Source organism: Neltuma alba, unplaced genomic scaffold, assembly GCF_004799145.2.
Source record: "Neltuma alba isolate B1F8T4 unplaced genomic scaffold, ASM479914v2 tig00011283_pilon, whole genome shotgun sequence".
Lineage (NCBI taxonomy): Eukaryota > Viridiplantae > Streptophyta > Magnoliopsida > Fabales > Fabaceae > Neltuma > Neltuma alba.
In genome coordinates this window covers 61,813-77,433 of record NW_021635992.1, presented here as the reverse complement: position 1 = coordinate 77,433, position 15,621 = coordinate 61,813, and the positions used below count along the sequence as shown (strand labels likewise).

The window sequence follows — 15,621 nt, the reverse complement described above, 5'->3', positions numbered from 1 at the left end:
TTTTTTATAACTCAGAGTATTGTATTTAAGGATAAGTAATGTGGATTTTATTATAGTTTCCCTCTTATCTATGGAGAGGGATAATAAAATGAACAAAATAATAACATTATATATAATTAGTTTCTTTCTTATTTGTTTAACATGGAAGGTAAAAAAAAAGGATCTGACACGGCACTTACACTGAATGCTAAGAAATACATGAACATGGATTGATAAGAAAATCATATTAGAAATAGAATAAAGGAGAAACTAGTGTTAACATATGAGGATATTAATGATACTTTAATTTTTTCCCCTTCAATGTTAATTATATATATTATAAAATACGAAGCAATTATTACTTTTAAAATTTGAAAAAAATAACAAGAAAATTTAGTTTTTTAATAAAAATGTTTTTTAAATACTCCATTATATTCTGAATATAAAGATAGTATGAATTTATTTTTATTTTAAATATAAAACTCAATTCACTTTGTTTTCTAAATTAATAATTTTTCTCAACTCTTTCTCTTAATTATACATATTAAATTTTTTTTATTAAAAAAGTCGTATCTAATAAAAATAATTAAAAACCATCGAACCTTTTTAACAAATAAATAATTTAATTAATTTTGTAATACCTAAAAATTAATTATTTAGTTTTTATGTTGAGGAGCGGAGAAAGCATCTTAAAATATAATTTTAGTCGGCTTCAAAATATTAGAATTTTGTGATTAAATCATAGTTTGGGGAATCAACTGTAATTTACTCCTATTTTTTCCTCTCAACGTTCACGGGTTATGAGGAATGTTGAATGTGAACAGGGAACAGATGGCTAGCGGCGAAAACAACCCAACAAAACATATGCCTTGAATGCACACTTCACAGAAAAGAAGTACACGAGGTCCCATTAATTGGTAAAGCCTCATCTTCCTCTTCTTCCTCCTCCCCCTCTTGAAGAGTCCCACAAAAAGCAGCGAGGAGTAGGCCCCACCACCCTCCTACCTCCCTTGAAAATGTTTATAAAGCACTCGCAGGCTTCTCACATTCTGCATTACCATTTAGCTCAAACTCCACCCATCCCCATATAGGCCACACACCGAGCACCCTATATTCTATCTCCTTCTTTTTGCTTCAATCCAAAAGGATCCAAAAAGTCTCTGCTCTACTTGTTTCTCTCTGGTCTCTTCATTCTTTTCGTCTCCTTTAAGTCTTAAATGTGCAAAGCTGAGTGAAAACAAAAGACTGGGGAAAAAAGTCCTGTGCTTTCTGAACCATATGAGGTTCCTAATGGGGAATTTGCTGAGAACAGAGTTGTCTGTGATATTGGTGTTTTTGTGTGTTCTTGCTGTGTCAGCCTCTGTGGGTTATGACCACAAAGCTATTACTATTAATGGCCAGAGAAGAATTCTGATCTCTGGTTCCATTCACTACCCCAGAAGCACCCCAGATGTAATTATCACTTATTCCGATATGCTTCTTCAAATTTCTCGTCTTCTTCTTGTTTTCTTCAGGTTTTCTCAAAGCATTATGTTTTTTATTGAATCTGCAGATGTGGCCCGGATTGATTCAGAAAGCCAAAGACGGAGGCTTGGATGTTATTCAAACTTATGTCTTCTGGAACGGACACGAGCCTTCTCCTGGAAAAGTATTACCAGTGCTTTCCTCGATTTTTCTTGTCTTCTTCCTCTCTGGTTTTTCTTTAAACTAATAATCAAAACACCACAGGGCCAAAAGAAAAAAAAAAGAAAAGAAAAGAAATAAAACATGATCACTCAGATTTTAATATTTGCATGTTTTGAATTTTCAGTATTATTTCGAGGACAGGTTCGACTTGGTTAAGTTCATCAAACTGGTGCAGCATGCTGGTCTTTACGTTCATCTCCGCATTGGTCCCTACGTCTGCGCTGAATGGAACTTGGGGTATTAATTCTTTTTTAATCAAGAGATCTATTTTTATGCTTTCATCATCGAAAAGAAAATGAATAAAACTTAGCGACTACTTGGAAAGCTCACATGCTCTGTTTCCTTACTATGTTTGAAAATTCAGGGGATTTCCGGTCTGGCTGAAATACGTTCCTGGCATTTCTTTTAGAACAGATAATGGACCTTTCAAGGTGGGATTCTTTGGGAAATTAATTTTTTACTCCGATCGATTTTTTTAATTAATTTTCAAACTTCGATCAATCATCTAAGAAAGAGTCAACTTTTGTTGCATCGAAGGCGGCAATGCAAAAATTTACTCAGAAAATTGTCAGTATGATGAAGGCAGAGCGATTGTTTCAAACTCAGGGAGGCCCAATAATATTGTCGCAGGTACAATAAATCGATTTAAATATTAATCACGTTCGTTAGAGTTTTTGTCTCTTCTTCCCCGACTTTTAATTTCTAGAAAGTTAGGTTGTCAGTCATTTACTGATTTACATTAATCTCCAAACCAGATTTTTCCTTCAACTTTTTGAAGCAATTCTTTTTAATACTAAAGCCGTAAATGTTCCGAATTGAATTTGACAGATTGAGAACGAGTACGGACCGGTGGAATGGGAAATTGGAGCTCCTGGAAAAGCTTACACTGCTTGGGCTGCCCAAATGGCTGTAGGTCAAAAAACTGGTGTTCCATGGGTCATGTGCAAGCAGGACGACGCTCCTGATCCCATTGTAAGCAACCAATCTTTTTCTCTTCTCGTTGTCATCATAATCCTCATTTTTTTCCGGTCGTTTTCATTTGCGACCCATAATTTTTGATGGGCTTTTCACTTGGTCGGTTTGCTTGGGTGGGTTTTGTTGCTTCAACTGTTTGACCCATTATTGGTTCTTTGGTTATTAAAATTTATTTATTCCTTTTGCTTTCAACTGGGAGATTCTATCTTCTCCGCCCCTCGCCGGCTTCGAGCTTTGTTCTTCCATTTTATGATTAGCGATTAGTGTACTTCGTCGTTTCTGTCAAATTTTTCTGGGAAAGTTCGAGGATTCGGTATCAACTCACCGATTTTTGGGAGAAGAACTTGTATCTTTAATCTAAGCCTCTCATAAATCTTTCTCTCCCTGATATTTGCTTTTGCGATTGGCGATAGATTAACGCTTGCAATGGATATTACTGTGAGAATTTCACTCCCAACAAGAGGTACAAGCCGAAAATGTGGACAGAGAATTGGACGGGCTGGTAAGTTATATGATTATCTTAGCTTGTTAAGTTTTGCATTTCCTCTAAGTCATAAGAGTAAGCTGTCAATCTGGGAATCCACTCCTTGTTTGCTTTTTGACTCCCTTCAGTTTTGTTTCGGTTTTTTTTTTTTGGGTACTTTTTGTGGTTGGTTCTAATTTCGAAAATCGTCTTTTGTGTTGTAGTAGTATCCTTATCTTAGGTGGTGTTATAATAGTATCCTTATCTTAAGTGGGTATCAGGACATGACTCCCTTCAGTTTTGTTTCGTTTTTTTTTTTTTTTTTGGGGTGTTTTTTGTGGTTGGTTCTAATTTCGAAAATCGTCCTTTGTGTTATAGTAGTATCCTTATCTTAAGTGGTGTTACAATAGTATCCTTATCTTGAGTGGGTATCAGGACATGCTCTCCTGCCTCCACTTCCTAATCAATTATTTTCTCTGTCTTTGCAAAACGAAGAAAAGCCACGTAATTTTAATGTGCAAAGAGTTGATACCTTTTATATGGCTCCTAAGAATTTCCTGTTGTGTAGGTATACTGAGTATGGTGCTGCAGTCCCTCGTAGACCAGCAGAAGACATTGCGTTTTCGGTTGCTAGATTCATACAAAATGGAGGCTCATTTGTTAACTACTATATGGTATGTTTTTTAGGTCCTTTGATCGCTATCATTTGTGAATATCTATTTCCCACAGTTCATATTGTAGAAACTTTGAAGTCTAATATCTACTATTTGGGTCCAGTATCATGGAGGAACTAACTTTGGCCGAACCTCAAGTGGTCTCTTCGTTGCTACAAGTTATGACTATGATGCTCCTATTGATGAATTTGGTATGAACTTAAAGTTAAAATTGAAGCATTACACAAGTAGAGCAGAGATACATTCTCACAGTTTAACTGAAACTTGATACCAGGAAGTTTAAACCAACCAAAGTGGGGGCATCTTAGAGATTTGCACAAGGCAATCAAGCAGTGTGAACCAGCTCTAGTGTCTGTGGATCCCGCTGTGACAAAGTTCGGAAGAAACCAAGAGGTATAGTCCTTAAACTTGTTGCTGAAGAGGACAAGCAGAGGTGTTCTGTGTTTCAAAAACTCATTCTTTCTCCTTATTATTATCTTAGGCCCACGTGTTCAGGACAAGATCGTCTTGTGCTGCATTCCTTGCAAATTATGATGCCAATTCCGGGGCAAAAGTGAAATTTGGAAATGGGCTATATGACTTACCACCTTGGTCTATCAGCATTCTACCTGACTGCAAAACTGTAGTTTATAACACTGCAAAGGTAAGTCACAGATGCTGGCGAAGTTAAATGCCTTGAACATGCATGTATGTATTCTATAGTTGTTTGTTTTTTGAAATTATCTGTGGTTCTGTGCAAGACTAAATATCAGAATATTTCTTACCATAACAGAATGTTCCACCTTGAGGCTTGAGCTGTTCTTGAATGACAGAAACTATTATACAGATGGCATTTTGATAAGAAATCCTGTCTTTGCTGCATTGCATGTTTTTTCTCTTTCAAGTGTGATTATTCATAGCTGCCAATTCATGCAGGTTAATGCGCCGAGGGATGAGATGTTCTTTACACCTGTGATTAAGTCATTCAAATGGCAGTCATTCAATGAACAACCTGCAGCTGCTGGTGTAGATGATTCAATGACAGCAAATGGGCTCTTGGAACAGGTTAATGTCACCCGGGATACTACTGATTATTTGTGGTATATGACCGAGTAAGTATATCTCAACAGATCATTTCTTAGAAAACTTTCATCTTTTTGGTACTTTCTATTAGTGTCCCCCCAGTAATTGATAAATATTTTACTCATTCAGTGTTAATGTTGGAGCTAATGATCTAAAGAGTGGACAGTCTCCCGTTCTCACTGTAATGTCAGCAGGCCATGCTTTGCATGTTTTTGTTAATGGTCAATATTCAGGTAAATAAAAAGATATTGCTTTACTGCTTAGTGCTTTGTTTCGACAAGGTCCATCTTGCTTATCTATCAATTGTATTAATGCAGGAACTGCTTATGGGAGTCTGGAGAGTCCTAAACTAACATTTAGTCAGGGTGTAAAGCTAAGAGTTGGCAACAACAAAATTTCTATACTCAGTGTTTCCGTTGGTCTTGCGGTTAGTTCTTTCACTTTCCTGATATTCATGTGTTCTTTGCAACAGCTTTAATATGCAGATAAATGACTCTTCTTCTTCTTCTAACTCCTTCGATATTCAATAATCCCAGAATGTTGGTGTTTTCCACTCGGTGCACTTTGAGAGCTGGAATGTTGGGGTGTTAGGCCCTGTCACGCTGAGTGGTCTAGGTAGGGGGACACGAGACTTGTCAAGACAAAAATGGTCGTACAAGGTTTGTTATCTATATTATATTTGTTCTGCATCAACAACAGAAAATTTCGTGATAATGGTTGGTGCAAATTATTAAGTTAAATAGATGTAGACCTAATAAGGAGCAAAGGTGACTTCACTATTTTAGATGCTTGAAACCAAATTGATCTGTATGTTTCATTAGTTATTTCTCATTTTAGTATATTTTTCTGCCATTTGCTGGGTCAAAAGGAAGTCGCTATAGATAATCAATCACTCATTTCTCTGTTGTTGAGTAGGTTGGCCTGAAAGGTGAATCCTTAAGACTTCATACTGAAGGTGGTAGTAACTCTGCTAGATGGGTACAAGGATCACTATTGGCCTATAAACAACCCTTGACATGGTACAAGGTAAGAATGGTTTGTGTTATCCGATATTATAAATTCTGTCTGTTATAGATCATCACCTGCATCTGCATGCATTCTGAGTCATTCTATGCTCTGGTGTATTATCAGACAACCTTCAATGCTCCACCTGGCAATGATCCCTTGGCTTTGGATATGGGTAGCATGGGAAAGGGTGAAATCTGGATCAATGGTCAGAGTATTGGACGACACTGGCCTGCATATATCGGAAAGGGCAATTGTGGCACTTGCAATTATGCTGGAACTTATACTGATAAAAAATGCCGAAAATATTGTGGAACGTCCTCCCAGAGATGGTAAGAACTACGACTCACATCACAAAATGTAGGTGTATTTATGTGTTCTGCTATTAAATGATGTCATAAATTTTCAGGTATCATGTTCCTCGCTCATGGCTGAAGCCAAGTGGGAATTCTTTGGTTGTGTTTGAAGAACTGGGAGGTGACACAACCTGGATTGCTTTAATGAAAGAAACAAGGCGCTAGATTACAAGATGAAGGTGGTGCAACTGTGCAACTATAGAGTTTGTTGAGTTCATCGTTATACTACTATGTTTTCTTCTGTTAGTTGATCGAAAAAAGAAATCTGTGAAAAAGGGTGTGTACATAGTGATAGGCATGCTGTTCTACTATATACTGTTCCACATATTGTGGGGCTTGTAGTGATTGTAGAATTGAGTCCTCACACACATTGCTGTGAAAGGAGATAGCTGGACGTGCATAAGGAGCCAAAGACGTCTCCATTCCACAAGGAAAAGCAGTCTGTTTCTTTGTTTTTCTTCCTGGCATGATTGTATGTAATAAGAATGTTCAAAGTAATAAATAGTTGCTTCCAAGTTTTCGATACCATTTTCTAAGTTTGATATTATCCTATTACTACATTGTTATGATCACAACGAGCAACTGGAATCACGTGTATTATTTAATGAAAAGTCGTAACTAAAGCTCTCATCATATATAAGCTTTGCTGAGAAGCATGGATCACTCTAGACACACAGGAGAAGAAAGATAAAGGAAGATGAAGATAAACTTTGAGGGATGAAGAAATAGATTCCCTGGGAGAGATGAGAATTAGCAGAGGAAAACAGAAGAGAAGTCCCAGGGCAGAGCAGAGAAATCAGAGAAAAATCTTCACATGATTTTTCATTGCCTCCACTTCACGGGAACCTTCTTCCTCCATTGTATTGTATTGCCCTACCTTTCCTAAGCTCAGTTATCACATTTTTTGGCCCATTAGTGTAAGCCTCAGTCCCAGCCCATATCATTATTAAGCCCATTCATTACATCAACATTTCCTTGATCATTTTCTCGAATGTGCATCAATTTTTCTAAACCTTGCTTTGGGGTCTATCATATTCCTTAATCCTTACCGTAAGATATTTTATTCTTTAGTTAACGGGAAATTTGAGTAACAGAAAATTGAAATCACAGAGCATTGTTGGAAGAAAGAAATTGTATTGATGGGAGGATAGTCATCACTAGCTAAAGAGTCCTCGGGAGCGTGAGTAGAATATGTTCAGAAAAGTGTTATGCCTACTAACACGCTCTTTAATAACTATAACCATCAAAGGTTATTAGTTGATTAAACAATTAATTAATTATTTTAGATCTAGACTCAATTAAACAGATTGAAGGCCACATACATAAGATATTTTATTATTTAATTAGAATATGAAAATACAACAGAATAACTAATATAACTTGCCACTTGCTAGCTAGTGTGCACGTCCCATTTTATAACCAAAGGGATGGGCACAAGTACGTAGCTCCCTTGTAGACCTGTACAGTTTTTTTCTTAAATAATTATGGAGGATATAAAATAATATCAATATCATAACTACCCACTTATAAAAATATTATTGGCCAAAAATAAAAATAAAATAAGATTCATTGGGTCATATCCAAATCTCATGTATATGTTCCAATACAATCAATGAAATTAATCTCGATGTTTGACATTTTCGTGTATGATATAGACAATTTGTGAACAGTATATATTTACAATAAGTTTTATACTACCTCCGGTCTTTAATATAAGATCTTGTTTGACTTTTATTTTGATCCTAAATATAAGATCCTAATCCACTTTGTTTCTCATATTTATATATTTTTTCCTAATGTATTTCTTTTAATAATGGTAGTTCTAGCCAATACACTTGATTAGCAATGATATTTTAGAAAAGACAACACTTATTTATTACAAATAACTAACTTTTTTTTTTTAATCTTCTCAAATTAGTCAACTAACTCTTATAATTAAGACTGGAAGTAATATCTTTTATGTCGAGTGCTATAAAACATCAAATACATAGTCGACAAATATAACACAGTCATATCAACATTTAGCATAACATATGATAGATTGCACTCTTAACACGTAATAAATAACACAGAAAGCAAATATAACAATTTAGTCACTAAAAATGATTCTAATAGGAGATCCTAGCATCATGTTTAAGAGCTCGTGGTCGTCATATTTTCAATGCAGTATTTTCTTTTGTATATTTTTATATCCAAGTAATAGATGTGTATATTCATGTAAAACATAAATTAATTAATTTGAATGTAAAAAAAAAAAAAAACACGAGTCTAACGGACGCATGAATTTCTCGCGTAAAACAAGGTTTATCAGTGAATATGTCTTAAAGTAAAACTTGCTGTTTCTCACAAAGCAAATCATATTGAGTTGTACGTACTTGTTGCTTACACTCTTCAAAATGTTTCTGCATCTGCATAACCATATTTAGCTCTCTCTCTCTCTCTCTCTCTCTCTATATATATATATATATATATATAAGAAAGCTGAGTAAAGAAACAATAAGAATGAGGAATTTGTTAAGGATAGAGTTGGTGTGTGTGATAGTGTTGTTTTTCTGGGTTTTTTCTGTGTCAGCCACTGTCACCTATGACCACAAATCTCTGCTCATCAATGGCCAGAGAAGGATTCTCTTCTCTGGGGCCATTCACTACCCCAGAAGCACCCCTGATGTAAGCAGTGTGTGTGTGTGTGTGCACATATATATGAATTGGATTTTGTTATGGTTTTTATATAATTGAAAGGAAATGGTTGAAATTCTGCAGATGTGGCCAGGGTTGATACAGAAAGCCAAAGAGGGAGGCCTGGATGCTGTTGAAACCTATGTGTTTTGGAATGGACACGAACCTCTTCCTGGAAAAGTATTGTTATTTGTTAATTATTGTATTTGTCTTCATCAAAAGATCAAGGGGGAGAAAAAACAAGGAATTTCGATAGAATTAATGTTGTGTTGTATGGTATTGAATTTGCAGTATTATTTTGAGGACAGGTTCGACTTGGTTAAGTTCCTGAAGTTGGTGCATGAGGCCGGCCTTTACGTTATACTCCGCATTGGTCCCTTCGTTTGTGCGGAATGGAATTTCGGGTATTCATTCTTAAACGTTCTCTCTCTATTTATTGTATGAAGTAATTGGACGATTTATGGCTTTTAAATATGGTATGATTCTTTTTTTTTTTTTAATAAATTTCAGTACACACACATACATATAAAATATTTAGATGGATATATATATATATATATATATATATCTATGTGTGCTTATGTATATGTGTATGAAGCTGTATCTAACATTCACTAATGGAAAGGACAAGCACTCGTATAAAAATTGAAATTAATGATGGATAAATTCATCACTAAATATGTAATGTTTAGCAAAAAAGTGACCACATCCAGTCAACGAGGATCACCACTTTTTTTTTTTAATTTTTTTTAAACACAATTTAAAATCCTGTTCCCCTGTATGAACGAGGCCCACACACCCACCTGCCCTTATTTCTATCATCAATACTTATGATTAGCGACAGAATAAAAATTCATTATTAAAAATTCTTCCAATAAAATTTAAGAAACCATCATCAACCCCTGCATCTTAGTTAAGGTGATGACAGATCAAAATTTTTGGAATGAAAATGAGATTGTATTTCATATCAGCTATGTAAGATTAGCTCAAATAATAAACGTGAGTTGAAATTTAGATAAAGATCTATAATCCACACTTTTTTAATGTAGTAAAAAATTATGCTTTATATTGAATGTTGATATTGATAAATATGTATTGTACACAAACCAAAGTTTCAAAGATGATAGATAATACCATGAGTGTTAAAAAAAAAGATGATAATACTGTGTTTGGATGAATATTCAGGGGATTTCCTGTTTGGTTGAAATATGTTCCGGGAATTTCTTTCAGAACAGACAATGAGCCATTTAAGGTTAGCTTAATTTAATTTTCTTTAATTAATGTGAAATTAAGAACAAATAAACATCTAAAAAGGGTGAATTTGCATGTGGTGATGAAGGCGGCAATGCAAAATTTTACAGAGTATATTGTCAACATGATGAAGACTGAGAAATTGTTTGAACCTCAGGGAGGACCTATCATTTTGGCTCAGGTAATTACAACCACCATGTTTTTAAAATTCCACATTTCACTAGTTTTATCTCATATATATGCTCCAAATTTACTATAAGGATTGTAGAGAGAATTCCATTGCATTGCATGTGGAATGGAATGGAATGCTGATTATGGCAAAATGAACTCTTTAAAACCAAACATAACAAACAAGTGAATTTCTTTATCTGCTGTGGTCATTATCATCATCAACTAAGCATGGCATAAGAGAATAGAGATCTTTGTTCAATGAAAACGACAGATAGAGAACGAGTACGGACCAGTGGAATGGGAACTTGGGGCACCTGGCAAAGCTTACGCCAATTGGGCTGCTAAAATGGCTGTGGGACTTGACATTGGTGTGCCCTGGGTGATGTGCAAGCACGACGACCCTCCTGATCCCATTGTACGTATCTAACACTATCTTCCTCTTTTTCCTCCAAATTTATTGCAATCCTCATCTCTTTCTGACCTTTAATTTTCTTAACTGGCCCTAGATTAATACTTGCAATGGCTACTACTGTGAGGGCTTCACTCCCAACCAAGTGTACAAACCCAAAATCTGGACTGAGAATTGGAGTGCCTGGTATGCCTATATAGTTCTTTTTAACTCCTTATCTTTTTGTATTTTTGTCTGGTTCTCATGTTTATGATCATACCCTTATCTCTTCTTGTATCATCAGGCACTATCCTATCTTCATTTGTCAATTAATTTATAATACATACATTTTATCCGGATCCTTGTTTAGTGTGGATTTCTTGTCCCATAGGCTCACTGAGTATGGAGCTGGAGTCCCTAAAAGACCAGCAGAAGACATGGCATATGCAGTTGCCAGATTCATACAAAATGGAGGCTCAGTTGTTAATTACTATATGGTAGTTTTTGTTTTTTTTTTGGGGTCCTTTTTAATGATTTTCATTGTGTTATTTTTAATTCTCCTATTCATGTTGTGGAAAACTCTTGTTTAGGCCTAATATCTCATTTTTGTGCCCAGTTCCATGGAGGAACTAACTTTGGCCGGACGTCTGGCCTCTTCGTTACAACAAGCTATGACTATGATGCTTTTGTTGATGAATTTGGTACGCACATGAAGTTAAAATTGTTTAAGTTTTGGTTGATGATATACTTTAAACTCTTTACAAGAAATCCTTGGCACTAGGGGAGATGCAATACACACACACACACACACTAGGCAATTTGCAGATATTCCATTGAATTTTACACAGGTGAAGTAGAGATTTGTTGTCACATTAATCTGAAGCTTGTTAAACTTACCAGGACTTCTAAACCAACCTAAATGGGGGCATATGAAGGATTTGCATCAAGCAATAAAGCAATGTGAATCAGCTTTATTGTCTGTAGATCCCGAAGAGACTTGGTTTGGAAAATACCTGGAGGTACGGTTCTTAAATCCGTTCCTGAAGAAAAACAGGGAAAGTGCCTTGTGTTTTGGAATTCATTTGGTTCTCCTTTTGATTACTATCTTAGGTTCGTGTGTTCAAGGCAAACTCTAGTTGTGCTGCTTTCCTCGGAAATTATGATCCCCAAACATGGGGAAAGGTGACATTTGGCAATGCCCAATATGACCTGCCACCCTGGTCTGTTAGCATTCTGCCTGATTGCAAAACCGTCGCTTTCAATACTGCAAAGGTGAGATAGGATGGCTGGCAACTTAGAATATTTTAAACATGCATGGACATGATCTATAATGGCATGTTTGGTGAAATTATCTGTGCAACTAAGGGTCACATTTATTTCTTTCAGTAACAAGAATTTACCTTCTTTTGAGTCTTGACTTATTTTTTAATGACAGATGGTATTATACAGATAGTGTTTTGATATGAAATTCTCTTTATTGCACTGACCTTCCCTGATTGTGATTTCATACAGGTTAGTGCACCAAGCACTGATATGACGTTTACACCTGTAATTAAAGCATTTTCATGGCAGTCATACAGCGAACTACCCGGGTCTCCCGGTGCAGGCGAGACGTTTTCAAAGAATGAACTTGTTGAGCAGGTTAATACCACGTGGGATTCTACAGATTACTTGTGGTATATGACAGAGTAAGTATATCTCAACACATAATTTCATGGTAAAATTTCATCTTCTTGATAATTTTCATTAGCCTCATCTCCATCTAAATGATATTTACATTACAATTTCAGTATCACTATCGGAGGTAATGATCTGAAGAATGGACAATCTGCCAATCTCACTGTAATGTCAGCAGGCCATGCTTTGCATGTTTTCATTAATGGTCAATATTCAGGTAAATAAAGATAATATTGTTTTCTGCTTTCTATGTTGCTACACCGAAGTCCATATTTCCTTATATATACATACATCTATCAATTTAGGAACTGCGTATGGGAGTTTAGGAAACTCTAAATTTACATTTAGTCAGGAGGTAAAGCTGAATGTTGGCAGTAACAAAGTTGCTTTGCTTAGTGTTTCTGTGGGCCTACCGGTTAGTTCTCTCAATTTTTGATATTTATTTGTTCTTAATACCAGTTTTAGCATGCAGATAAATGGATTTTTAACTCCTTTTTCATTCATTAAAAAACCAGAATATCGGTGTTTTTCATTCTGTGCACTTCGAGACCTGGAATGTTGGGTTGTTAGGTCCAGTCACGCTGAGTGGTCTAAGTGAAGGGACAAGAGATTTGTCAAAACAAGAATGGTATTACAAGGTTTGTTACCTATGTTATATTCGTTCTGGAGCAGCAATGAAAAATTGTGACAGAGATTGGCGTAAACTACAAAGATAAATAGAGACATACTAATGGAGGAGCATTGATATAGTAACATAAACACTTTGGAAGCATTAAAGCAAACTGAACACTACCTCTAGTCCTTAACATTTAAGCTAAATAACTAATTTAGAGATATTAAAAAGATTAGTTAAATTAATTATTTGTAACAAGAGTCTTAGTTTTCCTAAACTTCCCTATTTAATTATGTACATTGGAAATTCCCCTTAATCGGGAGCCTCCTTAATAAGTACAATCAATAAGAATACTTTGTTCAAAAAATTATAAATTTGGAAGGCAAAGCAAACTGAGGTTTTATATCTAAGAACAAAGTGAACCCCTTGCCTAACTTCTATTTTTAGGACCAGAGGTGGTATTCTGTTATAGTTGGTCACATTGAACAATCTACATAGCAATGTGTTCTTTTATATTTCGCCGTTGCTTCTGTTGATCAGATTGGCCTGAGAGGTGAAATCTCACCCATTTATACTGAGAGCGGTAGTACCTCTGTTAAATGGGCAGAAGGTCCAGAATTGGCCAATAAAAGAGCCTTGACATGGTACAAGGTAAGGATGATCTCTGTAATCCAATTCTATAAATCCAACCTATTACATATGGTCCTAACATTCGCACTTATTCTGAATAATTTTATGCCTTGGTATTACCAGACTACCTTTGACGAACCGGCAGGTACCGATCCATTGGCTTTGGATATGCTTAGCATGGGGAAAGGTCAGATATGGATAAATGGTCAGAACATTGGACGGCACTGGCCAGCATATATAGCAAAGGGTAATTGTGTTGACAAGTGCAATTATGCTGGAACTTATACTGATACAAAATGTCGACTTTATTGTGGATCACCCTCACAAAGATGGTAAGAACTACAAAATTTTATTGCAACAGTAAAAGGCACTATAATTTATACATGATTTCCTATTAACACTGTAAATTTTCAGGTTTCATGTCCCTCGTGGATGGCTAAAGCCAACTGGGAATCTCTTAGTTGTATTTGAAGAAATGGGAGGTGACATTGGCTATATCGCTCTAGCCAAAGAAACAAGGTAGTAGATTACAAAATGAAGATGATGCAAGTATGGAATATGTTGAATTTATCGTTATACTGTGTTTATAGAGAGATCGTCAAAAAAAGTAGATATAGTATTCCACTGTTTACTGCTTCATACAGTTTTGGAACCTGTAGTAATTGTAGGATTGAGTCCTTGTGCATTGGTATGAATGGTGATAGTGGAACATGCTGGGGGAGATTAAAATTATTACATTTTTGCAAGAAAGCAATTTCATCTTCTTCTTTTTTTCTTGTTTGATTTTATGTAATAAGAATGTTGTGATAAGAAGTTGGTTCAGAGTTCTAAGCTTGTTGATATACTTGAGCAAGGTATATTTCTGAATTCCAAGCACTTTAGACAGTAAGTGGAAGCAGATTCAATTATCAAGCAGGAAGAAAGAAGCAAGTAAGAATAAAGGAGGTAGCACTAGAAAGGAAAATGGATAGCAGATAAACTGGATCAAGAAGAAATTAGAAAGTCATTAATTCATCATATAATCTATACTGTGGGCAGTATTAACACATGCATTTGAGACAACCCTAGGTCATAACTGATGAATATGACATTGGAATCTGGATTAGGCTCAGGTCTTAAAAATTTCAATTCCTCTAATATAATTTTGGAAAGAAACTTGGGTTATTACTGCCCACAAAAAATTGGAGAAAAACTTCCACCCGATTCAATTAAAGCTGATGATTGAAACATAAGATGTGACCTTTAATCTCAAAAGCTACATTTTCACTTGAGCGCGTATAAATTTTCATTTGATAGCCCAATTTTAATTTGAACCAGTATGATACTTGACTTGATAACAAGATATGGTTTGCTCAGAGGAAAAAAAAGATAACAAATAGGAACTCTAAAATTTTTGTATAGTTTGCTAGTTTGACACAGCCAAGATTTGTTCAGTAGTATATGTTTTCAAATTAAGGTGAATTTGAAAATTAATACGAACAAACATCACCTAAAAATCCACTGGCGTTTCAGTTTCCTCTCTCCTCAAAAGCCAAAAGAACAATTATACTTAATCTCCCTAAAATCACCAAAAACCTACTTTTTGTTGTTTAGTTACTGATTAATCTTACATCATATAAGAACCCTCGGCTGATAAAAATTCCAATGGTCTTCCTGTTAATCCAGGAGTAGCGAATCAATTACTATCTCCAATCCTTCATATAAGATTTAGTTTGCAGTTGAATTGCACATTAGATTTTATATTAAGGACCAGAGGTAGTACGCTCAAATCTCACCTCCTTTTTTCTCCTCAAAGGAAAAAAGAATGCTGAATGCATCTAACAATTGAGCGAGAGAGAGAGAGAGAGAGTCCTCGCCTTCCAATAAACTTCAAACACCACACAAAAGCATCCACCTCTTCCCCAACAAAACATAAAGAGAACAAAAGTAAAGAACCACTTTGTTTCATATTTCTCCCCCATTATATAAAGTATTAGCTTAACATTGTTTGGATCCATGTCTTCCAAAACAAGAGA

The 15,621-nt window shown here is 35.4% G+C and overlaps 2 protein-coding genes across 2 annotated transcripts; both read left to right on the top strand.

Annotated features, from left to right (window-relative positions):
- Positions 1–1,037: 1,037 nt before the first annotated feature.
- LOC114711196 (beta-galactosidase-like) lies at positions 1,038–6,736 on the top strand. The gene is given in 19 exon segments (XM_028895560.1): positions 1,038–1,431; positions 1,532–1,627; positions 1,790–1,902; positions 2,030–2,096; positions 2,203–2,295; positions 2,494–2,637; positions 3,054–3,142; positions 3,672–3,777; positions 3,881–3,968; positions 4,052–4,170; positions 4,259–4,420; positions 4,693–4,868; positions 4,969–5,072; positions 5,157–5,266; positions 5,376–5,498; positions 5,755–5,865; positions 5,971–6,176; positions 6,254–6,342; positions 6,345–6,736. Coding segments are annotated over 19 exon segments (2,238 nt in total). The 5' UTR covers positions 1,038–1,257; the 3' UTR covers positions 6,413–6,736.
- A 1,948-nt stretch (positions 6,737–8,684) lies between these two features.
- On the top strand, positions 8,685–14,129 carry LOC114711197 (beta-galactosidase-like). The gene is made up of 18 exons (XM_028895561.1): positions 8,685–8,867; positions 8,961–9,056; positions 9,168–9,280; positions 10,062–10,128; positions 10,216–10,308; positions 10,570–10,713; positions 10,805–10,893; positions 11,078–11,183; positions 11,303–11,387; positions 11,587–11,705; positions 11,797–11,958; positions 12,199–12,374; positions 12,477–12,580; positions 12,669–12,778; positions 12,879–13,001; positions 13,517–13,627; positions 13,730–13,938; positions 14,021–14,129. The coding sequence occupies exons 1-18, from the start codon at positions 8,703–8,705 to the stop codon at positions 14,127–14,129; spliced, it is 2,181 nt and encodes a 726-aa protein (XP_028751394.1). The 5' UTR covers positions 8,685–8,702.
- The last annotated feature ends 1,492 nt before the right edge of the window (positions 14,130–15,621 follow it).

Excerpts from the sequence above, each read along its gene's own strand:
- LOC114711197 (XM_028895561.1), top strand. The coding sequence starts at position 8,703 with ATGAGGAATTTGTTAAGGATAGAGTTGGTGTGTGTGATAGTGTTGTTT. Across the intron at positions 11,706-11,796 it reads GGTTTGGAAAATACCTGGAG|GTTCGTGTGTTCAAGGCAAA; the intron begins GTACGGTTCTTA and ends TTACTATCTTAG. Across the intron at positions 12,375-12,476 it reads TACTTGTGGTATATGACAGA|TATCACTATCGGAGGTAATG; the intron begins GTAAGTATATCT and ends TTACAATTTCAG.